The sequence below is a fragment of the Crocodylus siamensis genome, chromosome 5 (genome assembly GCF_052110815.1).
Source record: "Crocodylus siamensis isolate JL-2025a chromosome 5, ASM5211081v1, whole genome shotgun sequence".
Lineage (NCBI taxonomy): Eukaryota > Metazoa > Chordata > Crocodylia > Crocodylidae > Crocodylus > Crocodylus siamensis.
This window is the reverse complement of record NC_143399.1, coordinates 71,862,602-71,890,303: the sequence shown is the minus strand read 5'-3', so window position 1 is coordinate 71,890,303 and position 27,702 is coordinate 71,862,602. Positions and strand designations below refer to the sequence as shown.

The 27,702-nt window shown below is 42.7% G+C and overlaps 1 protein-coding gene across 3 annotated transcripts in view; it reads right to left on the bottom strand.

Moving 5' to 3' along the window:
• The window catches only part of OLFM3 (olfactomedin 3), a 147,814-nt gene that overhangs the window by 5,785 nt on the left and 114,327 nt on the right, over window positions 1-27,702 (bottom strand). For 2 of the 3 annotated variants that reach the window (XM_090048910.1, XM_090048909.1), the window contains exons 3-4: window positions 24,806-24,961; window positions 19,285-19,504 (exon numbers count right to left, since the gene is read on the bottom strand). In XM_090048910.1, the coding sequence (XP_089905036.1) occupies window positions 19,285-19,504; window positions 24,806-24,961 (376 nt within the window). The remainder of the gene's footprint in view (window positions 1-19,284; window positions 19,505-24,805; window positions 24,962-27,702) is intronic. The other variant, XM_090048911.1, reaches the window with a different exon arrangement.

Sequence of the window (27,702 nt, the reverse complement as noted above, 5' to 3'; positions counted from 1 at the left end):
TTTGGTAAAAGTAAATACGGATTTTGAAATATAGTTATATTTAAACAAAATAAGATTAAGTAAATACAGGGGCTGACCTCAGAGGCCCAGGGAACCACTTCTTGTACTATGTTCCTGTAGTAAACGGTGTTCATTGCAACACTTACATAATGGAAAAACTAAAGAAGAAGACAGCTATTTTTTATTTCCAGAGTGAACAATCTTTTATTATAATACCATTAATTTCAACATAATAAACGACGTTTGGATTATGTAAACACGAAGGTGCAGAGCCATAAATTGGATACTCTTACTCCCATTTGGTTTAAATTTTTTTTTGTGAATCTGGACCTAATAAACGTTGCTGGTCATGTATACCAACTAATGTCTCCCAGTGCAACTCAGCATTCAGGCTTCTGGAGTGGATTGAAAAACACAAAGCCAAAATATAACACACTACCCCTACAGAAAGATGTGACTTAGTCAACTTACACAACTTAGACCATACCTGATAAATATATATTTTTTTTATTTCCCTACCTAGTCAACTTAGCTAGTATATCCTTCAGAGGAGTTTTGGGAGTAATAATTCATTAGAATATAGCAAAATTGAATATGCTGTAAATAACTGACATAAAGGGATTTCGGGTTATAAAACTGTCATAAATGTAAAGTATTTAACGGAAATCACCATTGGACCTTATTAAACCCTGCATACCAGATACTGGTAAGAAAGCAAATGCATAAATTATCCTGGAACTGTGGCAACTTCAACTGACTTCTAATCTACCCTTGTTAGAGTGTCTGAGAGGAAACAATGATCTTGAATACTGACTTTTCTGACAATATAAAAAAAATCTATATTTTAGGGGACATTAGTAACATGCCTATTACCAACAAGCCACACGGGGGATTTGCTTTACTGTGAAAGAACTTAATATGAGAGAATGGTGTAGAAAATTAAATCAACTAGCAAGTTAAAGTGGGGCAGGGGGAAGTCGGGGAGATATTCCAGATGAATTAACGTTTTGGAACATTTCATGATTGTTGTTGCTCCTGAGAAATATATGCTTCATCCTTACATTACTCCTTTTTTATATAATGTAATCAAGCTGGAAAAGAAAGAGGAAAATAGCATCTGTAAATAAAAAGGTTAGGTATATATATTTCAAAATTTTGTACTTTATTTCACTGACAAAGAACACACCGTATTGTAGATGCCTATTTTGTTCAGTTATAATAGGGCTAATGTTCTGATGATAAATCAGAAGCTACTGAAGAGAATTCAATCCATGGCCAGGGAAAGGAGATATAAGGGAAATACCAAATATGAACTGAGGTCTTCATGAACAGTACATGCTCTCTTTATACTGTGTGGGCTCTCTTCAAAGAGAGCTTTTGTGCTAGTGAGGAGTGCGATTGCTAATCATGTTTGTCTTACAAACAAACTGCGGAATCTGTTGAAGGCATATTGAGACTACATATTGATAAGAAAATAACCCCTTCCCGCTCCTCCTTAAATAGCTCCTCTTCTTTAACTGGATATAGTTTGTGATCATCTTTCTTTTCAAGATGTACGACTCATTTCATACATGGTTTGAATCCTACCCTCCTAATACAATCTGCAGTTCTCCATTTTGAGAAGTTGAGAAACATACCCCAATCAGGTCAAGTTGCACTTTCATTTTCTTAGATGATCTATCAGCAAATAGTTTTGCCAGGAAAGGATATGTGCTGAACTCATAAACCCTATGAAATAGTATTAAAACAATTTTATTTTAGAATAAATGAATGGAAAACATAGAATGCAGAAGGAATCAGATGGTAATTAATCACTACACACATCATGTTTAGTTGCTGGCCTTTCTTTTTAAGTAAGAGGCAAGATTACAAGGTGAATGAATGAAAAAACCCCATGATTAGTACCTAATTAGCATCCATCAAGAATTGTGTCAAAATTATAACTAAAATATATATTTTATATGAGAAGAACTTTGAGTTTTAAAACACATGTTTTTAAAAAAAACTGGTGTGAAATATAAGATAAGAAGAAACAAAATACCACCTCCTGCCCTAAAATGTAGCTCTTGAACTTAAAAAGTAGCTGCATGTCAGCCTGCAAGGAATAAGATGCTGTTGGAAAATTTACCTTTCAAGAACTATTGTGGGCTATTATCAAAGAAGAGAAAGAGAGTGAATCTCTCTCAGGGCCTTGTTACACCTTACACTGTGAGCTTCACAAATGTTGATTGGTGTTGGTGTTAGCTCAAGTGTGGAGCAATCACACTTCAACCCAAGAGGATGAGGCTGAAGTTGGTTGCATATTCCCACTGCCTTATGCCCAATTCCTTATTCCCAGTTCCAGGTTTGGGAATAAGGAACTGGGAATAAGCAACAAACTTCAGCCTCATGCTCAAAAATCAGGTCCTAATTTAAGACCATATACTTAATACAGTAGCTGGAGGGGTTGTCAACTGGAAGCCTGGAATGGCCAAACCATGCTTTGGGCTGGGCTGGACTGTGGTCTGGGTTCTTTGAGACAGTCCTCCAATGGCATCAACAGGAAGCCACTGAGGCAGCATGCTGGAGCAGCAGGGGCATGTGGCAGGGCTGGGGGTGGAGGGGCAGGCCACCCCTTCGATGTGGTGGTGGTGCAGGGTGCTGGTGGTGGGGATGACAGGGTAACCTTCCCCCCCACCCCCACTCCTGGCAGGTAGCGGCAGCGTGGGGTGGTGGGTAGCATTGTTCTGTTCCCCTGCCCACCACCCCCATCATTCTTGATGGCAGTTTGCCAGTTAATTAGTAAATATGCATAGCTAATGACATTCTCTCTCTTTAGGATGCATAATTCATTAATAACAAGCTTTTATTGGATCTAGATTAGCTTTAAAAAGAAACTGGGAACTGAGAATAAGAAACTGGGAATAAGCAACCAACTTCAGCCTCATCCCTGCAGGGGCCCGGAGGACTGAAAGGTAAGAATCCTCCCCTTCCCCTAATTTCTGTTTTGTCCCTGGCTCCCCTTTTTCTCTCCCCTACCATCTTCCCTGCCCCCAGGCATTGTCCCTGCTGCCCTCCCCTATTTTCTTGTGGCAGCCTGCACTGTCTGTCCCAAAACGCAGGGAGGGAAGGTTTACCCAGCTTGCTCCTCTGCTGCTGGCCTGCTGCTCTTTGTGCTAAGTCTGTCCCAGAGAACAGCAACAGCAGTTCGGTTAACTGATTGTGGGTCTGGGGAATATGTGGGTCATCAATGATTTGTATCCAAGTAAGATGCTGTAGTTTTACAAAGTGACTATCGCAAGAGGAATTTGCTAGACAGCCAACTAATAATACTGAAAAATTGACAGAAGCTCTGGTGTCCGTATAATTCAATGGAGATTGATTCTATAAACTGGGGGAGCTGTCTCCCTTTGTGTTGCCCCTGTAGCAAATCTCAGCTTTCCTCATTCTGTTACTGATAATAAAAGTTACAGAATGTGTTTCCATGTGAATCATTTTGTGTAGGCAGTTTGATAAATCAATTCTTACTATTTAGAACCAATTAGGGACATTATTTACAACCTTTACCCACCATAGCCCATTTTCACTTTAGAGATAACTTTGGATTCAGAGCAGCAGTTTCCAATATGGTGCACATAAATCTATTTTATCTCTAATACAAATCTTCATGTAATAATATACAAATCACAGTGCTGGGTAAATGCTCTGCTGGATGATTTGCAAGAAGAGCGAAACCACCAGTGCCAATGAATACTTCAGTCGTGACTTCAGTCTTTTCACATCCTTTAGAACAAACTCTCTCAACATAACCTCCTCCCAGTTGAGAGACACTATACAGGGACACAGGGCTAGAAGGGATGTCCTGGGTCACTGGTTCTATTCCTTACTCTTACAAGCAACTGTATATCATATAATCTGCTTCATAAAATATTTAAAATTCATCTTTAAGATGAGTGAGGTTCCCCCCACCATCACTCCAACTGGAAATTGTTTTCACTCTTCTTTTAGCAGTCAATTCTCAACCCATTGACTATATTACATGTCTCAACACACGACCCTTACTCATGTGAACATAAAGGGTATGGCATGTACATTTAGAGCTTTCAGGAGAAAAACATTTAAAAACATCAGTAGATGCTAAACTCTAATTGTTACATGTGGACAAGCTGGGAAGAATAAAAACTTAGCAAAACTATTCCACATATAACATCATATGAAGCAATGTTAAAATTGGAGTGGTTTTGCTATATTTGTATTGTTCCAGGCTAGTTCACATGTAACAAAACACAACAGATGCTGCCCTTTTGAGACATTTCCCTTTTGAAAGAACTCCAAATGTTCGTGTGTCCAGACCCTAAACAAACCTCCTTGCGTTCCATTAAAAAAAAGATTTCTTTGTGTATGATGGGAAGAATATTGTTACAGTTTTCTGTAAGAGTACACTGAAAGAGAAAGAGAAAAAGAGAGTTAAGTCTTAATTTGCATATAGATTATGAATGTAAAAGGAGCAGTCCAAGTTTTGCTCTTGTATGGTGATATCTGTATCCAGTATAAGCATCAATGAGTAGTTTGAATTCAGAAAGAACTGCTGAGGATGACAAAGAGGCCTCAGAGCACATCTCGTCTAAGTGGTGAGATTGATGGATCAGCTCATACTATTTAGAACTACTTAGGACCACCACAGGTAACCTTCACAGCAGACAATTACTCTGAGACTTCAACAAATCAACTGGCGTGTTAAGTAGTGATTTTGAGTATTGAGTGAAGCTCTGGGCTGATTGATTCAAAAATTGTAAACCAGAGAAGGAAAGTAATTCAGGATGTATAGCCCCTACCTTCTCACTGCAGTTCCATGAAACCCACAAACACTAACCCAGCCACAATTTCCCTTCCCCCAAGTGTTGGTTAGAATATAATTAAGGCATGAAAAAATGAACTGACTCCCTTTCTCTGCAACAGAGTATGATGACTAACAGAAGACTAGAGGGGACTTCTAAGAGAAGACTTAGAGGGGACTTGGTGGCAGCTTATAAGTATATATGGGGTGCACATCAGGGGCTGGGGGAACATCTGTTCACCAAGGCACCCCAGGGGAAGAAAATGAATAAGGGTCAAAAATTGCTAGAGGATAGTTTTAGGTTGGACTTGAGGAAAAACTTCTTTGTGGTTTGAGTATCCAGCATCTGGAACAGACTTTCTCCAGAGGTGGTACAAATGCCTACTCTGGAAATCTTCCTCAAAATGTCTGGAGGCTCACCTTGCTGGGGTCATCTGACCCCAGCAGTCTTTCCTGCCCAAGCACAGAGGGGCTGGACCTGATGATTTCGTGAAGTCCCTTCCAGCCCCTAATATTTACGAATCTATGACATAACATTACTTTCCTTCTGTCTTTCTGTTGGAATCAAATTCTGAAAAAACATTTTCTTGCATGTAACATTGAAGGCATAACACATGGGCAGAATTGGTTCTGTATATGCATGTGCACTAAAAGATACCAGGCAGGGGTGGATTCAGAGGAGGGAGCAGTTTTGCAGTCACATATTTCCTCTGATTCCCACAGCTGGTGTAGGGAGGAGAATCCTGGCTCTTTGTTGGGGCAAGGGGAGAGTGGCTGTGGGTAGTGTGATTTCCCCAGGCTCTCTCTGACACAGTGGTCACTGTAGATACCTACTTCCACTCTCTGGTCAGAGGGGGTGGGGGAAAGGGTGGGAATATTGCATGGATGCAGCAGCCTTACCTGACACAGCCTGGGCTCTGTACACTCTAGATGCTGTCTAGCTACTGCTGCTGTGGGTAGGCATGGGTGTAAGTTCCTGCTAGGGGATGGGAGGTGGTGGTAAATGGGGCACAAGTTGTGGGAGCTGATTTGGAGGGGCCACCAGACTGAAGACTCCTGAGAAACCTTTGCCAGAGGGGAGGAGGTCTCCATTCAGAGTTCTGCAGTCTTCCCTCAGCCACAACAGCCAGAACCTATACCCACACCTATGCTACAGCAGCAGCAGCTGGAGTGCAGGAGGCTCAAACCATGTCGGGTAACATCATCTCTGTTTATGACAGGAGGTCAGGATGCTGTCAGCACCCCCAGGCTGCAGGGGACACTCAGGAGGGCTGGGCAGGAAGCAGGTTCAGGAACCCACTTGCTATTGCTGCTGTTCCCAGCTGAATCATAAGCCGTGTGGGGAGGCCTGGGACTGCTCCTATCCCACTCCAGCTGGGTGTTGTGGAGAGTAGCTATGTGGGATACCAGGCCCAGCTGGGATGATGGCAGCAGCAGCATGCAGATCCCTCTTCCTACCCTGTTCCCAGTACGCTGAGGACACAGGGACTGGGGAGACGAGTAGTGAGCAAGGCCAGGAAGTGGGACCCAGCTGCTGCTGCTGTTGTTTCCTGCTGAACCCACAGCTGAAGCTTCTGGGTTGGCAAGGGACACCTGATGGGGCCCAGCAGGGAGCATGAGCAGGAAAGAGGTACCAACCCAACTCTTCTGCTGTCCCTGGCTGAGCCCAGAACCTTGCACAGTTGTTCCCTGTAGCTGGATGCTCCAGGCCTCTGGGGGACACCAGAAAGCCAGGCAGAGATGAGATGCAGGAAGGAGGGATGTTTCACCATTAAATCCTGATGGGCCATGTATGGGGGAATCTCAGACCTGTTCTTGCCTTGCCCTAGGCATGGGGTGCAGGGAGCAGCAGAGCAGGTGCTATGTAGTCTGGGAACAAAAGCAGTGGTAGTGGTGGTGGGCAGGTTTCTCTTCCTTGCCTCTTTCCCTACCTGGCCCCAGTGTCCCTTGCCAGCTCGGGGGCTCCAGCCATGGCTCATCCCCAGCCCAGGGTGTGAGCAGTGGCATCAGTGGCCTTTGCTGAATGTCTGTTTTCAAAATCCTCAATCCACCTCTGGTAGCAAGCACACTTTGTGTGGAAATACTGTTGATGATTATAATTATTTAAATATGATTATTCAATAATATTCCTTATGAACTTCATACCATGCTTCGTTACAAGCTATTAAATAAGTGAAATTGTCAATCTATTTGATGTTAAAATATTAATTTAAAAATGTTAACAATCTGTCTGTATTTTCCCAACTCTGATGCATCATAGCACAGTAAAATTTGAAGCATGAGGAATGTTTTAACAGTATAACTCAACCTTACTCTTGCCAATTCGCAAATGTAGTTTTCTATATGGTTACAAGTTATACCAATTTTCTACTTTGAGAAAAAAATGCAAACAGGTACCTTGTCTTGACTACTTATGTGTAAAATAGATCTAATCTCAAGTTCCATTCTTATCTTCAATACAAGATCTTACAATTGTTTGTTTGGCTGCATTAGAATTGATCTCGCAAGCTGAAGTTGCTTGCTAGATAATGCTGATCCTAATGTACAGAAAAAAACAAGCATTGTTCTCATAAAACTGCTGTAGTGTGTCAGGGCAAAGTCTGGGTTACTTTTGGAAAGTCATCTTTTCCACACAAAACAAAATATTGCTGTATCTCATGTCTTGTATTACAGGTTGCTTATATAAAAACAGTATAGCTCATGGGCAGAGGCTCTGTCCCAGCATCCAGGCCACACCCAGGGAGTACCATTTATATCAGTGTGGGGAGACACAGCACCTTTGAAAACAAACTTACAGGGAATGCAGAGGAGCTGTCTCCTACTGGTCTTCAGGGAGAATTAATGCCTGTAGATGTGGTCTGCAGAAAAGTTCCTTTTTTTGTGGCTGAATTCATTTTCTGATAGTTTTCTGCAGTGCTTGAGTGGGAGACACTAATGCAGTTCAAAGACTTTCAGATGTGAGAAAATTACTGCAGAGATGGAGGAGCCTCCCCTCACACACAATATGAGAAACAATAATTTGGAGGGGGCCTTTATTACCAGTACTCTGCTTGGACTCCATATGTATGTAGACCAGGTAGCTCGGTATATACTCCCTTTCTCCAAACAAAGGGAATTGTTAGCTGCAAGGGGTGCTGTGGGGGAACTACAGACGACTGAGTTTCCTTCCATCCCTATAGAACCAGGCCAGGACAGTCAGGGGACTTAACTATATACACATTTATTTACATTAACTTATCACAAGGAAAAGAAACATGGATATAAACAGATGTACGTACTCTCTCTCTCTCTCTCTCTCTCTCTATAAATATAGATATAGATATAGATATAGAGAGAGAACATCTGTATATATCTATGTTTGTATATATAAGATATCTAAAAAACCCTACAAACAATACCCTCTGGGTGAATGCCATAAAACCTTATAGCAGCGCTCCAGATGCAGGTAAGTCACGGGTAAGTATCTGATCTGAAACAGATAAACCCCAAAATAAACATAGATAGCCAACAGATAAACTATAGATAAGTATGGGTGAACAATAAATAAGCCACAAATAAATGCAAATAAACAACAGGTAAAATAATAGCAACAGGGGGTCCCAGCAGAGCCCTAGGACACTAGGACTCTACTCATCTACTAATTTACAACATGACAGTTCACAAAATATAAGGCATGACACACCATTTATGGTGCAAGAACCCCAAAGATAAACTCAATCCCAAGGGGATACCCCAATGCCTTTGGGCTTTCCCCAAGCCCTACAAAGAAGCTGGTAACTTTAGGGGGGCCTCCCAGTGGGACCTCCCCTTTCAGGAGCTCTTAACTAACTGGGTGGGGGGGACTGCCCCTCCCCTGTGGGAATCCTCTTTTCCCTGCAGCTCACAGCTCCCAGGCCTGGAGGGTGGCCCTTGTCCTCTGCGCCAGGCTGCTCTCTTGCCTGCAGTGGGCTTCAGCGGGGAGGAGAGGGGGGTTGCTGTCCCCTGGAACAGGGCTCCTCCATGCAGGGCTTTTGGAACCTCTGGCTCTGCTCTGTCTGCTGGCTCAGTACCCTGAGCACCGTCTGGCTCCCTGGACTCAACCTTTTGCTATGGGTTGGAGGCCTGGGCTACCTCGTGCAGCACCAGACTCGATCCACTCCCAGGCCCTCTGTGCAGCGTCTCCTGCACCAAGCTCCCAGCCTCATTCTGGGGGTTGAGGACCTGAGCTGCTTAAGTGCTCCAAATGTCCTACTCTGTGCACTGTCCTGTGCACCATGTCTCTGGCCGTATGCCAGAGGTTGCACCTGAGCCGCCTCATGCAGGTCCCAGGGTCTGGATGCCATGCGCCGTGCTGCGCACTGAGAACCTAGCTGCTGGAGCCGTCCGCCGTTCTCCGCTGATGGAAGTCTTCAGGGGTGCTTCTAGGCTACTGCTTTGTCCTGCTGAGCAGCTCTTCTAAGCCCTGCTCTTCTCTCTTCTCTGTCCCGGATGTGTTCCCTCACGCTGGGCATGCAGCTCATTTTCTATGCTCTAGGGATCCACCCGTGAAGTCTTCTGGACCTGAGTGTTTCAGTCTTCAATCATGGGCTCCACCAATCAAAACAGCAAGATTTCAAGCCTGGGACTCAACCCAAGCTCCAAAAGGCAAGCCTGCTACAGGTGCATCTACATGTAAAATTAATTTGACAGAGTAAAGTTTGGTGCAGTTCGTGCTGGAGTTTATTGCTCCTGGGCACAGTGTTTACACATGTACCCAGGACTGCAGCATGTTGAGCTGAGGTGAAGTGGCCCCAACTGGCAGAGGGTCCAGGGGGTCAGCCTACCACCCTATGGCTGCTTTTGCCTGGCTTAATGTGTGGCATAGGGGCTGGTTGGGGCATGACGGTGTTACAGTGTATGGCGAGCTGGCAGGCAGCCCTGCACTGAAGCACCTTCAGGTCTCAGCCAGCCCCAGTCACAATCTTACCAGCATGTGTCACCAGGTATGTGCATTGCAGCAGAGTAAATAACTCCACCACAGATTAGCACTTGTGTTGGGCAGTACTATCCTATGGTGGAGCTAATTTATTCACCTGGGCCTAATAGCACTGCTTCTGTAAATGGTGATGCTTTACTGTGGCGCTAATTAGGTAACTCTGCAGTATCCATTTCATGTAGATGCACCCCATAAACCAAAGGGAGATTTTACATATTGACACTGCCAGTTCTCGTCCCTGCTTCCAACCCTTTTTTTACTATGTGGTCAGATTAAAAACTATACAAAATAAAACAAGTCAATAATAAATCATAGAATGGGAAAAAGTTTCCCTTAAGGTAAGAATATAGAAGAGTTCTTGGTCCCCAAACCCATTAGATATATTAGGTTTTTTATTTCCTTTGAAAAACAAGATGAAGAGTGAATTCTCCAAAAAGGAGTCCTGAAAGACTACTAACTGCCTGGGTGGGCAATAAAAGAAATGATAGAATTCTCCCAAGCTATGCCTCTCTGTCAACTCCTCCAAAATGAATGGCAGACATTAGCAACTATATTAGAGACACTTGTATTTTTCACAAAATTTTGTTAGTTGAAAATGCCTCCTTTGTAACTAATAAGGGACCAATAGTAATGTCTTGATAGTTAAATGCTGTCTGCTCCATAGATTTATCCAATACTAGTATCTCTTGGTGATATAGCTGTGAATATGTAAGTAGAGATAGGAAAAATGAGAGACTAAGAAACCATCTTCCACATTAATTTTCTACAATAGAAGAAATGGCCAAGAATGGCCTCCCTCCTTCTCTCCCTCTCTCCCTTCTTTTTGCTTTGTTTTGTGGCAGAATAGATGTGAAATACTTTATTGCCATATACTGATATCATTGCTTCCAAACTTTGGCTACATTACTTCTACCCTTCAGTTCTCTCACAACAGAAATACAAGACAATAGTGACATTTTTATTTCCACCCTAGCAAATATCAGAAAGTTCTGGAATACTAATGAAAATAACGTTTTGTGAGATTTCCAGTCCTGTTTTCCAAAACAAGTATATTCAGATCCATTTAGGAAGGGTTTTTCAAAAGCTATGAGTGATGGCTTACCTCTATTCCTATTGACTTGAATAGAGACAGCTAGGCAGAGGCTGAGCACGTTTATAAGTCCTAGCCTTAAAAGCTTATACGAGAGCAAAAAGCCAAAGCTTTTAGTGCTCATCTAAGTGTGATTGCTGTATGTTTCTTTTATTCCCTCTCTGGCCATGTATCATTTGCCTTCTTTCTCATATTAGTGCTATTCTGTTTACTTCATTATTAGAGCTGCTCGTGATTTACAGTCATGGGAATTAACTCATTAATTAACTAGTTAAAAAGTTAAAAACCTAAAGAAATGGCTAACTTTTAATTTTAATTAGTTACATTTTTCAGCTGTCAACTTTTAACTTTAACAAGTTAAAAAAAAAGGTTAACTTTAACTTTTTTAAAAGTATAGGTTAAAAAAGAAACTTCAGCTTTCCCAGAGTTTTTCCTGACACAATCACTCTTTAGGACTTACATGGAACAATATTTCTTTATTGAAACTCTAGGAGTTTTTGTTTGAGAGACAGAGTAGTGAGCCATCCTATGAGATATGGTCTCTTAAGAACTACAAGTCCCAGAATTCTTTAGTTCATGCTGGCATTTTCTGTGCATTTGCAGAAGTCAATGGGGCAGCCAGTTGGCTGCATGAGGGGGAACAAGCACAAACAAGCAGAGACATTGATCCCAGTAAGAGTGGGAGCAAGTAGTGAGGATGAAGAAGATGATGACTTTTTTGATTTTAATGACGATCTGAACGAGGGCCCAAGAAGTTGAGCCATGAATGGCGCATGCCCCTGACAGCTGGGGAGGCATGGTTGTGCTGGCGGTGGTGGGAGCATGGCAGTGGAGAGCTCCTGCAGAAGCCGCTGGCACTGTCGGCAGCGGGGGGGAGGGGGTGGTGGTGAGCGCTGACCAAGGGTCAGTGACCACACGCAGACGCTGCTGGTGGTGGGGTGGCAAGCGGTGACCACCCTCAAGTGGCGGCAAGCGGTGACCACCCGCAGCTTTTAGGTGCCTTTTTGCAGGGGGGGCACCCCCTACACATTGCCTCTGAGTTAAGCATTACTTCCCATCTGTGAGAAACCTAGGCATGTCAGTAGTAGTCAGTGCTAATTTTCATCATGTCTATGTGAATATATGGTATATTTTCTAGGAAAACAAACAAAATATGCTATCCTACCATAATGATCACTTAAAAGTTTTTATAAGGTTAAATTTAAGATTTATTATTAAAATGAGGTTAACTGAATACGTTTAGGGAATTTAAAACCCTAACATTTCTAGTAACTAGTTATCTGATTTTCCTTTTTGTATCTGGAATACATTCTGCGATGCTTTTTTATGAATACAGCATTTTAGATATTTATTTGGATACTAAACACAAATCTGAATTATCAGCAACAAATAAGGCAGGAGGAAGCGAATATATTTGTCAATGTGTCCGCAAGCAGCTTCCAAGTACTTTAGTTGTATATTTCTATCCTAGGATCAAATTTGTTACGGGATTACTTTGCAATATGGCAAGATGGAGCCCCAGTTCTTCTTTTACTTAGTTTATTTATATCTATTATCCTGCATACCCTGAAACTAGGAAATGTTGTGGTTTAGTGATTATAGCTTGATACTAGGAAATGCAAGGTTGGCATTCTGTTGTTACTCTGCCACTGACTCAGTGTGTAATTTCTAGGTCATTTATTCTCTGCATGAAATGGGGTTCATGATATTTATCTCCCTCACAGAGTACTGAATAGCTTAGTATTTGCAAAGCTTTTCAGAATCTAAAAGGAAAGGGGCTATAGAATAGGAAAACATAATTATGTATGATAAATAAACTAATCTCTTGTCAGCACTCACATCTCTTTTGTCTTTGATATAATGTCATTCTCTACACAAGCTATTCAACTGTCCTGGTCCCAAGCAAAAATATTAGTTTAAAATTTCACCTTGATTCCATGTTACAAAACAACAGCTAGAAATGTGTCCAGTATCTCGTTTGATTGTTTTTCCCATATTTCACAGACATCCCTTGTGTGAGAGAATATTGTTTTACTAGACTATAAGAATGCTAGAAAATAACACTTAAAAAATCTGTCATTACTAAATGGCATTAATGCACAGTAGCTAATTAAATGAAGATAATAAAAAACAGCTTATTAAAGTTGCCCATATATACAAACATTTCATAGGGCTTATATTATCCTATATACATATGACTTTCATGAGTGGGAGCCAAGATTCAAGCATACACACATATAACTTTTATGCGCATACAACCACAGTTTATATAAGCACAGCATATATGTGCTAAAAGGCATGCTTTTGAAAATTTGAGCCACATTTTGTCAAGAGCTTCAAAATGCATTTTTCCTATTCCAAGTAGAAGGAACGAGTTTCTCTCATCATGGGGCTGTGGAAACATTAACTTTCAGTGAAAGTAAAATGATTGCTTACGGTATGCTAATGAATGTTGCAAGGGCTGCCAATGCAGATGGAAGATCACTTTTAAGTCACCAGGATTGTATAAATAATGCATTTTATTACAATTATATTGTTGAAAAACACCTGCTAGGGAAAAGAGGGCAAAATAGCTATTACACATGCTGGCTAGATAATTATACTACAAGGCTCAGAAGAACTCCTGTAAAGATTCAGGCCCCAGATCCTGGGGTGCAGTGTGACTCTTTCATCTTGCCCTTCCATAAGATTCTAGTCCTAAGGGCTAGGGACAGACATTCAGAAAGCCAGAGACTGAATTGATTCAGTCTTTCCAGGTTAGTTTAACCTGCATAGAATCATAGAATCAATGAGTTGGGAGGGACCTAGACAGATCATTGAGTCCGACTCCCTGCCATGAGCAGGAAGGAGCACTGGGGGTGGCAGGGGTCATAAGACCCCAGCCAGGTGTCTATCCAGTCTCCTCTTGAAGATGTCCAGGGAAGGTAAGAGCACCACCTCTCTGGGAAGCCTATTCCAGGCTCTGGCTGCCCTTACTGTGAAGTAGTTCTTCCTAATATCTAACCTAAACCTACGCTCCCTCAGCTTGTGGCCATTGTTTCTGGTGACTCCAAGGGGGGCCCTGGTGAGCAGACTTTCCCCGAGTCCCTGCTGGTGGCCCCTGATAAAGTTGTAGGCAGCCACAAGATCCCCCCCTCAGTCTCCTCTTGCGGAGACTGAAGAGATTCAGGTCCCTCAGCCTCTCCTCGTAGGGCTGGCCACAGAGGCCCTCAGCTATAACAGTGGCCCTCCTCTGGACCCTCTCCAGGTTCTCCACATCCTTCTTGAAGTGCGGCGCCCAGAACTGGACACAGTTCTCCAGCTGCGGCCTGACCAGCGCCGCATAGAGGGGGAGCAAGACCTCTGTGGACCTGTTAGTGATGCCCTTGTTGATGTATGACAGGGTGTGGTTGGTTCTGCCTATTGCTTCATTGCACTGGTGACTCATAATCATCCTGGAGTCAATCCAGATCCATCTCTGCTTCTGTGCTGCTGAGAGGGTCAGCTCCTAACCTATAACCATAATGCTGGTTCCCTCTCCCCAGGTGCAGCACCCTGCACTTGTCCTTGTTGAACCGCATCCTGTTCAGATCCGCCCACTTCTCTAACCTATCCAGGTCTGCCTGGATGCGGTCCCTGCCTGCTGGTGTATTCACTTTGCCCCACAGTTTGGTGTCATCAGTGAACTTGAACAGGGTGCTCTCCCCACCCTTGTCCAGGTCGCTAATGAAGATGTTGAACAGCACCAGCCCAAGGACCGAGCCCTGGGGGACTCCACTGCCCACATCCTCCCAGGCCGACTTCGACCCATCCACCAGAACCCTCTGGGTTTGCCCCTGGAACCAGTTTGCCACCCATGTGACCGTGCATTCATCAATGCCGCAGTCCCTCAGCTTGCCCACCAGAATTGGGTGGGACACTGTGTCGAAGGCCTTCTGGAAGTCCAAGAAGATGACATCGACTTCCTCCTTCCCATCTAAGCTCTTTGTTACCTGGTCCTAGAAAGAGACCAGGTTAGTCAGGCAGGATCAGCCTTGCATGAACCCAACCTCACTTCCCTTGCAGGGCTCTCACAAATGTGGCCCTTGATAATTTGCATAGATTGAACCATTTTGCAAGTGAACAGACATTCACTTTTGACTCTGGAAATGCAGGCACATGCCTGCAATGGTTCAGGCCTGAAGCTGGGGGGCACTAGACAGAGTCCTTCACTGGAGGAAAACTAAGCTGAGGGAAGGGGCATGGCCAAGCCTGGGCAGGTAAGTATGATTGGGGAAGGCTTTAAACCCCCACCCTGGCCTGCAGGTCTGCCTGGAGGGGGAAAACAGTTCCTGTCAGGGGTCCCTAACCCCCTTATCCCCATTCACTCTCTGGCTGGTGGCAGGAGCAGGGGTGGGGCCAGACCCTAGTAGTCTAAGGGGAAGCGGGGGTTTAAATTCCCCATTGGGTGGGGCAGTGGTGCAGGCACTGATAGGATGCACTTGTGAACCTGGAGGCATGCACCCAGGCATTGTGGTGACCAGGTGCCAGTAGCCTGAAGGGAAGGGGGGGTTTAATTCCCCCATTGCAGGCAACAGTGGTGGGGACATGGGCACAGCACCCTCCGAGGAGTGGCCAGCCAGCTGCGGGGAGGGGAGATCTGACCTGGCTGCAGGGAGGGGAGCCGACGCTAGTTACAGAGCCTGATTCACTACTGCCCCCCGCTGCAGCGGCCTCGCCTGGGCTGGGGTGGTCCTAGTGGGCAGGGGTCAGTGCCTGTCACCTCCTTCCTCCAGCTTTACATGGGGGCCACAGTTTGCAGGCAGGCAACAGCTGCAGTGTGGCTCCCAGTGGCGGTGGTGGAGGAGCAAACTTATCGCAGCAGGCAGAGGTGAAGCACCTGTCACCTACTGCTTGCTTGCAGTGGTGGTCAGTGTTTGGGGCAGGCTGCTGCAGGCCAGGGGCATGGGCAGTGGCAGGGGAAGGCAATGGACAACTGCAGCCCATTCTAGCCTATCCCCATGGCCCAGGGGCATAGGCGGTGACCAGTCCATGGCAGCCCACCCTGAGCCCCTGGCACTGCCATGAGCAGGCAGCAGGTGACAGGTGTCTCACCTCCAGCCACCATAATAGTTTGCTGTGCCACCAGGAGAAGGAGGGGTGGGCTGCCATGGGCCAGTCACTAACTATGCCCTTGGGCTGTGGGGCCGGTCCTGACCAGGTTGCATTCCTGGGTTACAGGACCAGGCCTGCAGCAGCCTGCCCTGAGTGCCCGGTGCTGCCACTAGCATAGGATGGGTTCCAGGTTCTGCAACAAGTTTGCTCCAACTCTACTGCCACCGCTGGGGCGTGTGTGTATAGGGGGGCACACGTAGCAGTTGCAGCCCGCAGACTAAAGGAGATAGAGAGCACTGATCCCTGCTCCTTGGGGCCACCATAGCCTAGGCCGTGCTGCCGCAGTGGGAGGCAGCAGTGAATTGGGCTCTGTAACTAGCCTCAGCTATCCCTTCCCTCCCTGCAACCAAGTTATGTCCCGCTCCCCATAGCCAGGTGACATCGCCCATTCCCTGCCCCCCCCCACCGTGGCTGGCTGGCTGCTCCTCGGAGGGACTCGAGCCAGGCCACAGTGTCATAGAATCAGAAAATTTGTGTTGCTCAAGAGGCCATTTGGGAGCTCAAGAGGCCATCTAGTCCAACCCTCTGGTTGGACCATTCCCAACTAGATCATCCCAGCCAAAGCTTTGTCTAGCCTGGTCTTGAAAACCTCCAAGGATGGAGCTTCCACCACCTGTCTGGGTAACCTGTTCCAGTGTTTTACTACCCTCCTAGTGAGAAAACTCTTCCTAATATCTAACCTAAACTTCCCTTACTACAACTTCAGACCATCACTCCTTTTCCTGTCATCTGCCACCACAGAGAACAGTTTAGCTCAATCCTCATTTGAACCCCCACTTCAGGTAGTTGAAAGCTGCTATTAAATTCCCCCTCAGTCTTCTCTTCTCTAGACATGGGTGACTGGTGCCTGTACTGGTGCATGGGATTTTTCTGTCCTAAGTACTGAACTTTGTACTTGTCCTTGCCATGCAGACCTGGCAGCAATCCAGAGAAGGGTTTCCCACCCCTGCCCCTTTCTCAGCCAGCCAGAACAGTGATAGTGCTCAGAGATATAGAGCATTACCATTTGTAAGCCCAAATTCACTTTAGCAGGTGCTGTGAAAAGGCCTGTACAGAGCAGTGTATAAAATGGAGGGATTGATTTGTCTATAAAACCTCAGAAGAAGGAGGGGAAGGTGGGAGTGCTGGAGAAAGACAAAGAAGCAATAAACCCATATGGACAAAAGGGGTCACATAAACTAATCCTGGTAATGGGACAAGAAACCCTAGTCCCTGTGTAGACCATACTTAACACAATCCAATCTGTAGATGATTTCTTGTTTGGAATCCATAATCTTAGGAGTAAAATTGCACTTAACTGTGGCCTAGGATAATAGGATCCTATAGCATCCTATAGGATAATATAGAATGCTGCAGAAGGCAGAGATGAGGAAAGAAAAGTAAGGAGGGTTACAAAAGGATTGAAAGCACAAGTAAAAAAAAGGAAAAAAGAAGTAAAGAATGTGAAAAGTAGGCCTGAGGAAATTATATAATTACATCCATATCTGAAGCAAAACAGAGTTACAGACTGAATTCAGAATCAATGTGGAGATGGATTTCCTGTAAATCCTGTGTATATGGATATTTATACAGAGATGTGAGGGTTTTTTGAGCTTGCATTATAGTTTTCATTCATCTCTCTTATACAGGCATATGAAGACCAGAGAACAATATGAGTGTCATGCTGTGAGTGCATGGGTGTGTTGATGTTCCTATATTTTTAAAGCAGAGCTACCAACTACTGGTCTGTGGAAACCCTCTATCTGCCTTTCGCACTGTGGTGGCGGCAGGGAGGCGGACTGGTTAACTGTGGGAGCTCATCTTTGCAGCATCTGGCCCATGCAGTGTGCCAGCTGGGGGCTGCATGCTGGTGTTGTATGTAGCCCCTAGCTGCACCAAAGTTGGAGAGTCAATTGTCAACATACAAAACTGCACATATTACAAGGGCCAGAGGGAAAAGGGGCTTTGTTTAAGGAAATAAGAGAGAGAGAAAGTAAAGCTTATGGGAAGAATGCATAAGTATCCACGACTTAAAGGTCATTCTGATATTTAGAATATTTCCACGCTGCAGTCAGTTCATTGATCAGTATTACAAGTATTCACCCGACCAGCTGATGAAAACAAGATGAATTAAAAACATAGAATGCAATCTTCTGATTCCTAATGTATGCAACAGAGCATTAAAAAACCCCCCTGCCATTTACTCTACGTTTCTATCTCACTAATGCATAGTAATACCTGTATGGTATTTTGTCCTGGCCGAACCTGGGTATCTTCTGTCAGCATAGTAATTTGATATTATATGTGTGTACTGAAGGGGAGAATAAATTCATTTAAAAAATCTGTTTGAGGAATTCTTTCATGTATTTTTCCTATCACTGATACGCTATTTCTGGTATGAAAAGAAACAGCTGAAAATAAAGAATTTCAGAGGATAACCCAGTCTAGATTTATTTTTTTCTGTCTCTCCCATTGCTTCAAAGAAAGCCCACTTATTTTATTATGGAAAGCACCTCTCTGTTTAATAACAGATTTCAGCTGCCATCCATTGACTATGAAAGCAAACATCCAAAACATGAAAATGAAGGTAGCTCTTATGAGTCTGTGCCCTAGAATTTCACTATTGTGTTTCTTTTGCTTTATAATGAATTTGGTTATCATAAAAGCAGCTGGATGGCCAGTACTGGAAGGTAAATGCTTTCAGTAAACAATAGATATTTGCTTCTAAATAACATTGTCAATCTATATATCTCAAAATACTTTAAATGAGTGGCCCCTAATGAGTTACTGCCCAATCCATTCATGTGAGTCAGAGGGGATACTTTTTTTTACATTGACGTTAACTGGAAGGAGCTAGGCTCTATAAGTACTTGTATCATGACTATAAGGTAAACAAGTATTAATTATACTTTGGGCAAGAAGGTTAAGGGTGACATTTCAAAAAATGACCCCTAATTTTAGCTATCCAATATTAAAGAAGTGCCTGTTTTCAGAGATGTCAGGAACTCACTGCATCAAACTGAAGTCAGTGTGTGGGTTCCCAGAAGCTTAGACTCTCTCTGAGACCCACAAGATGCCTTTAGCAGCACTGAAAATAAAACACATTGCTATGTTTCATCAGCAAGTGATGCAGACAGAAATGTAAAACAGTTTGCTTTCAGCCAAGTTACTTTGTATTTACACTAATATAACACAAATCAAAATCTGGTGCACTGTGTATCTAGAACTGAAACCAGAGTGTTGTGTGTTTCTTTAAGGAAGTGATGAAGATGCAATCTAGGAATTAAATTTAGCATGAAATTGTTCACTTACTGAGCTTTTTCATGCAGTCTCGAAGCCTGGTTTCTAAACTGAGCACCCTCTGGTGTAGTTCCTCATAGTCATAGGCACCAATTTCTTCCTGAATCCCTGTGAGAACTGCAGACAGATTCCTAATTTCCTCCTTGAACTGGGTGATTAATTTGGCATCAGTTTTGTATTGTTCCAGAACTGGGATCAATGGCAGGAGCTCATCCATCTTTTCCTTCAACTCCTGAAAAGCAGTCAGTTGTGGATTAGAGCAATTTAAAAGAGTTCCAAGCCCCTCACTCCCTTTAATATAATATTTATGACTGATTATTAAAATGCTTATTAATTTTAGTTTCAGATCCATTACTGTTATATTGAGAAAGTTCTAGCAACCTCAGGATTAATGGCAGCAAATGTTGGAAAACATGTTGAAAGAGAATAATCCATTTCTACTGAAAGTACAAAATTATTTTTAAGAATCAGGAAACAAACCTTCTGTGACTTATCTTTTCCTCCACAGGATACAAAAGGCCACTGGCTACCTCTTTCTTGAAAGAAGGTGATTGTGCTTTAATGCTTCATTGCGGGGGAAGATGTAGCACCAACTTTTACAATATCATTATAATAGCTGAACTATTGTTGTTTATTTTATTCCTTATATAAACTACTACTGAGTGTATTTCTGACAGCTGCAGTATTCAGCACATATCCTTTCACTGATCTGTACACAATTATGTCTTATCTGATTTAGAATCCAACATTGGGTATGAGTTCAAATCATCCTGGCTAATACTCATTTATCAACCATGGTTTTTATTTGTCATCATCTTGTTGTATCATTTGATTCAGGTCACATCCATGGCCTTGACTAACTCATATTAGTGTCCAGCAAAGATGTTACTACCTGACCATTCCTTCTCTTTTGCATAGCTGGATAGCTTTTCCAAGTCATGGATAAGTTTATTGAACACAATTCCTACTTTGGATTCATGGGCTGTACCCAGATGTGCAGGCATGTGCAGTTTGTGGGGCTACAGACCTCTTTGTGGCCTCACAAATTGCACAACTGGAATGTTAAACTGTCCCCAAGCTGCAGATGTGCAGTCTGGGAGCAAATTTTGCTGCCGAAAAATCTCAGTAGCAAAAAAAACCAAACAGTGAGAAGAAAAGCAGCATGGAGCTTGTGACAGGAGCACGAACTGGCAGATATAGCAACTTGGTCCTCTAGGAAGACACTTTGATTGCCGGCCAGAGCATCTTAACTCCTTTAGTTGTGTCCTGGATTCTCCAGCACATCAGGCAACAAGAGGAGCTAGGGAAGGGCAATTTGCCTGAAGTGGGGCAATTCTTCATCAAAGCAAATGTTCAGGGGCATGTGCTGCAGTCAAAACAGTAGCAGCACAAATCTGTGTCACTACTAATTTTGCCGCTGCAAGTCTATGCTTTTGCATATAGGGGTGCACCCATGGGTTATACCATGTTTAAGTCTTTACCATATTGAAAAAAGATTGTATGTTCCTTACTTGAATGCTTTTTTAGCTAGGTCCTAATCCTTTTTACCACTTTTCCATAGCTATGTACTTTCTTAATACCCTCATCAAGGTTTCAATAAAAATAAATAGTCTAAAAATAAGTAGATTTCATTAAGGCAACTGATTCTTGTTTAGGCACCATATTGTTGAGAATTCTAGTGATTAATTTTTTTTCTTCATGGAACATAAATTTGTCCTTATCATAACACATGCAGTCAAACATTTTACAATTCTATTTATTATTTAAAGGAACAGCAGGATTTCAGGAGGAAATGTCAGAGAGACAGAAGGAGGTGCAGCCTAGCCAAAAAGGGAAAAAAGGGAATGGAGATGTAGGCTTAGCATAAAGATAATAACAGAACCCCTGTGAGCAGATGAGGTCACCCACAAAGAGAATATAGAGAAGAAAAAGAGAGGAAACCATGGATGGCATCCTGGGAACATCAAATGATGAAAGATAATCAGCTAAGGGTGGTGCTGAGGGAATGGTCATCAAGGTAGAAGATAAAAAATCTAGAAAGAACAGTGTAATAAAAACCCAAGAAAATGGAGGGATGATGCTTTCAATGATTGCAGAAACATGAGGAATGCGTATAATTTAAATGTAATTTGTGTTAAAGGATTCCATAAATACTATGGGGAGTTTTTAAAGTTGAAAATTATGACTATACCCTGAAGGAAAGAGTGGGCAGGAAGGCAGGTTCAGGTAGATGTGTTTATAGATACCTCTGACCTGCCTATCTTTCAGATGTGGTACAAAATAATTACCATGTCATAATAATTTTTTCTGTATGTGATTATAACATATATGAATTTTTTTATTAAGTTCTTCATAATTTTCTTCTTCCTTCTTTTCAACTGGCATTTGTTAGTAACTCCAGAGAAAAAAAAATTCATATGTATTGACAGGAAATATATTGTATATATAGTAGGCCTGTGTGAAGCAGCAAGTATTTGCTTCGGATTTGGATTTGGTCGATCCAGAGGGACACTGATTTGATTCAGTGATTTGAATCACTGTCCCAATTCGAGTGAGTGGAATCAGATCTGAAGATCTGACACTGCTTAGGAGATTTGACCATAGAATAAACAGGCAGGAGTCCTCACCAGGCTGGACACAGTTGTCTGCAGCTGGCAAGTCTGTTTTGGTGGGTGGAGGGAAGGGGCATGGAGGGGGGGCATATCAATGCCCTCAGAGCGAGGGAGGGATTGGGGTTGGGGCCCGGATAAGCATCCCAGCTGGGTTGAGGGGACATGGAACTTGGGGAGGGGGACTCATGCCACTGTGTGCTGCCCCATGCCGCTGCTTCAGGAGGGCATGGGAATGGGCGTGGGTCTCTGGATCTGCGCGGGGTGGGCTGGGCTGCATTCTGGACAGGCAGTGGAAGGTGCTGGGAGTGGGGGCTATTCCCTCCTGCCACTTGCCCAGCTTTCCCATGTCTTCTGGACAAGCCACGACTTCACCCCAGCTGGGCAAGCAGTGGCAGGGCATGGGGCCAGGCACGTGCACCCAGATCGGAGAGGAGTCGGTGGCAGGGGCCATGGGGAATTTTAGGGTGGCTGCAGCCCCCACTCCACTGCGCTCTATGTGGTGGGTGGACCTAGGGATGTGCCCTAGGCTGCAACTGGGGCTAGCTACCCAGGAGCACAGCCTGGCGGCAAGCAGCTGATGCTAATATCTTAGAGTACAGCATGGCTCAGCCCACCGATGCAGATCCGGGGGCACATGTCCACTCCCATGCCCTCCCAGACTGGCGGCGTGCAGAGGCATGCAGTGGCAGAAACCCCCCTCCCCAAGTCCTACATCCCCTCGGTCTGGCCGGGTAGCTTATCTCAGCCCCATCTCCAATCCCACCCTCACTGTTGGGGTGTTGATCTGCTTGCCCATACCCCTTCCCTCTCCCCTTTGCCCACCACAACAGACTTACTAGCTTGAGGCAGCTGAGGCCAGTGTGGTGAGGACCGCAGCCTGCTTGGTCTATGGCCTAATCTTCAAATCAGTGCTGAATCTCTTCCGAATTGATTTGGAGGCTTCTGATTTGATTTGGACCTTTAATTGGTCTCCAAATTCAATTCAGATTCAGCCGCCAAATTGGGCCGAATCTCCTCTGAATCAAATCAGCTACCGAAGCTTTGCACAGCCCGAATATATAGCTAATGTGAGCTGTAGAAGTTTGAATTTTTAAATTACACATTGAAATGTTATTAATGTAAATGCATTTAGTGTCAGAAGTTCCCTTTGCTGCTCAGAACTATAGATTTTACTCATTAGAAAAGTTCCATTCATCGTATGTACCCAGAAACTGATGAATTAAAGTAAAATGGAAAAAGAGAAGCAGAATTGTTTACTACTAAAACTACATATGTAGAACCATAAACTTCTAGCTTTTTACAAAACCATAAATTAAAAACTCTTTTCTCCAAAGTGAGTCCAATCCTACTGTCAATAAAGTAAATAAGAGTGTTGCCTTTGACAGCAGTGAGAATAAGCCAAATCCTAAGAGATTTCATAATTTGATGATAGTGAGTGAACAGGGCTATATAATAGTACTAAGCTTGGTCTGAACTGAAGTGATACTGGATGAGGTAGCAAGGATAGACAAATTTCACTGTCTCAGGAATGGGATGCAGTACCAGAATTTTAGTGGATTAAAATTCTGAAAGACATCAGCATATGGTATTATTTTGACCTTTTATATTACTCTATAGTATGACTGGCTGGAAATCTGTCTTTTACTCCTGGCAAACTGTCAAGCTGGTCCTGAAGGCCCAGCCAAAAAAAAATGTCAAATGTTTAAAAGGTTAGAGTAGGGAAGTACAACACGCTGCTACTTTTGACAGCCTATATCAGACATTTAAATTCTGATATTTTGTTTATGCAGAAAATGTAATGAGAATATAAAGTGAGTAATGGCACAACACAGATGTGTTATTATGGTGATGAATGTTGTAACAGGAGATGTTAAAAAAGGTTAAGAGGATCCAAACTTGGACTTTAAGCCTAATTAAAAAGATCAAGTAAATTTTTTCCTCCATAGGAAGGTTATTATTGTATTCATTCCCTAAATTAACAGGAGCTGTTGGGTGTTCAATGGCTCTGGAAAATCATAACACTCGGAGGTGATTAATTATGTATTTAGGTGCCATACTTTGACTACTGACTTTTGAACATGTATGTCTTTGGGTTTATGTTTGACCACACATGAACACATTGAAAGGCATAATACTTTAACTATATTCCAAGGATGAAAATTATGTTAATAGACTCTATTTTATATTCCTCACACATTCAGCACTCTTATTCAGTTGGATCCAGAACGTGCAACACTCTAATATCCCTCTATAACATGGTCTCAGAGTAATTTAGATGGCCTCATCAGAATATACATTACTATTTTCTAAGCATCATGTGTCCAGATTTCATAGCAAATAGGTTGGTTAGTGTTGTATTGGTAATTAGACCTTTTTTTACCCAATTAAGAAACTGATCACATACATTTTTGCTTATACCATATGTGAGACGAGAAAAAAAATCGCAACTGCAAAACAAGTATAACTATCAGAAAAACCCCCTCAAACCTCTAATTAGTTTTTAGTGATACTGAGAAATTAAGTTATTGTAATTCTTTATTATAAACTTCTTTTTCTTTAGCTCAACTAAATGTCAGACAGTGGTAAAGTGCAAAGCTCCATAGCTGTTTGCTATTAATTCCCTCAACTTCCTCATTTATTACTTATGCTTGACTGAATATAAACTTCTCATTATGACAGGCAGATAGATACAGCAAAATAAGATTATGTTTATAATGCCATTTCTATAAAGTCTTAATAATTACTGGTCACTCCCTAATATTGTTAACTTGAATAGAGAAAGAGATTATCACCATAAAAGGTGTTATTATGTTTTTATTTGTCATATTGCTTTTGCATGAGCATTTTCAGCTCAGAGTTCAGCAATCTGTGGTGCATAGCTTCTCACAGGCTTTCAAAGTTATTATTAAAATAAAACCTACTTGAAAATGTTTTGTCATTAATGTCTTCCGATCATCTTCAATTTGCCGAAACTTGGCCTTCAGCCCTTTCATTTGTGTTTCCATTTTTAAAACATACTGGAAATCCCTTTGAGTCCGCAAATTTAAAACTTCAATAGATTGGGACATATTCTGAACCTGTTAAAAGAAGAAGACTCTCTAAATGCACTCTTTTTCAATATATCTGTAGGTAAATGTCAAGAGATAAAATGTCATGCTTCAGTCAGTGCTTCAATTATTAGCTATTTTATAACACTGGAGCTTTGAATTCATAACTGCATAACCATATGGAAAACAGGCCACATTCTGGCAGTCACACTTGGGTAACCCCACAGAAATCAGTGGTATTGTTTCAGTAAAAATAAGAAAGAAATGTTTCCAAAAGTCATTATACATACCCTAAAGAAAACTGTTGAATACTCTGAATATTTAGCAAGGGGAAGAAATGTCCTAGGGCAGGGAATCATAAAGGAGTTAATATTCCTGAACAAAAAGACATAAGCATTCAATAGCTCAGGGAAATATAATGTATGGCTGTTATTCAGGATCTGATTTAAGTTTTAATTCTCAGCCATTGCTCTAACTAAAACTGTTTACAGAGGGTCTGAAGGAACAGGGAAAGAATGTGAGTTAAAGATCTTAAAATTTGACTTTATTTAGGTGTATGGAAGACCTGAAGTTACACTTGGCAAATAAAGTACTAATTGCCATTTAGACAGAAGTTAAAGTGTGTTGGGCAGTCTTTCAAAGGTTGATCTCTCAAGGGCTATGTATCTGTCATGACTTTTGGAAGCAATTATTTAGCACCTCACATTATTCAGATCTCATATCTAAGAGAGCAGATGTGATTCTGATCTTGTACACCAAAATAAATCAGGAGAATTCCAGTGAAGTCAGTGGAGTTAAATGGCTGAAATTAATGCAACAGAGAGAGGGTCTCCTTTAAAGAACTGTGGCACTTCAGGTTTCAATAATCATAAAAAGAGTTTTGCAAAGCCCTGTATTTTACAGTCTGGTGATGAACTAATTTAAATGTTAATACTTTGTGAAACATCATGGTATCAGAATAAAGGCTGATACTTACATTTTAAGAAGGTACAGCTCACTGTTTTCTATGAGTGGGAATAAAATCCCACTCTTCAGGCTTTGTCCTGATTCTTCTTCAGTGGCAAAATTCCTATTGGCTTTAAAAGAAGTAGGCTAGCACACTTTGGGAACCCTACTTTGTTCACAAACAAAGGTATTTTTTAAATAACATTTTACAAAAGACTGCTTTAGCACCACTGTTAGGCTTTTACTCTTCATTGGCTATATTTACACATCTGCTTTATTGTGGAGTTGACTAATTAGCTCCACAGTAAAGCATCACAGTCTATACATGCTCCAGTGCTAGGGCACAGCAGTACTGTTGGAGACAGTAGTATCCTACAGCAGAGTAATAAACTGTGCTGAAACACACATGTAGTCAGTGACTGGGCAGAGGCCAGACTCCTGGCTTCTGCCTAGCCATACAGCTCTACATGTTTGGCACTCTTGTGCCACGCCTGGAGGCCTGGGCTGACTCTCTGAGCCTGCTGCCAACCCAGACCAGCTCTGCCCCAGCTCAAAGTGCTGATATCCCAGGTACATATCTAGATGCTGCCCCCAGGAGCAGTTCACTGAAGCTCATAGTACTCCAGAGTTTTTCGCATCGCATTAATTGCACATGTAGATGCACCCACTATAAATATTTCATTCAGAATTACCAAAGATTCTTGAGAAATATTTCCTAAATCTAATGTAGACTGAACAAATCAGCATCATTACTGTTATATTTTTGAGGTAGCAAGCTTTTGGGGACTAGAATTACATTTTTATCCTGAATTTGTACAGTTCCTAGCAAAACTGTGACCTGGTCCATGACTGCAGTTCTTAGGGAACATCTATTCTGCCACTTTGTTGAACCCTGGAGCACTGCTGTGGCCACTTGGCCACTTGCCTCTACTTCATGCATAACAAACAGCAGCAATTAGGCCAAGTAGCCACCTTCAAAGGATTCGGTGCATCTACACGTGGATTTACATCACATTAAATTTACTACTCAGCAAACAGAAATAGGCCAGCTTCTACATATGCAGGTAGTAGAGGGCATTAATGCACAAAAGTTACCCCCAAATTAGTCCATACACACAGTGTTACTGCGCAGTAAGGTATCTACATGTGTGTTACTGCACAGTAACTAATTGGGTGTAAATTTGACACCTGTATCATACAGGTGTCAAGTTTACACACAGGTTGGTATAAGTCACCATAATTACTGTACAGTATGGGCATGCATGTGTAGATACACACCTGTACTGAGCAGTAATTTAGAATACTGCATGATAACTGTGCATGTATAGATACACGCACTGAGTAGTAAGTATTCCTGGGACAAAGAGCCCAAGAACACAGCTTTAGGCATGTGTTCAGTGCTCCTCTGAAGTGCATTGTGTAATATCTGGGCTTGGGCTCTCACAGAGCAAGAGAGACCGGGCTGGCTGTACTTCTTGGTGGCTGTCCGTGACTTGGCACAAGCATAGTGCAGACCAGCCAAGAGATACCAAAACGAAACAGATAAAGTAATAATATATTCTGATCTTGACATGTCCTTAGCTTTATATTCGAGCTCTCCCATTTAAATTATAGACTTATAACTGAACATATAATTAATGTTTTGCTAAACTGATCAGGCTTTAGCAGGCTCAGTCCCATAATGTCCTAAGGGCAAGATTCTATTCCATCTATTATGCTCATATCTCTGAAAAACATGGGTGCAAAAGATGAGTGAGTCTTTCTCCTCTTCACTGATTTTTTGATGACTTCCTCTTATATTGAAGATGATGATATGTTATTAAAGT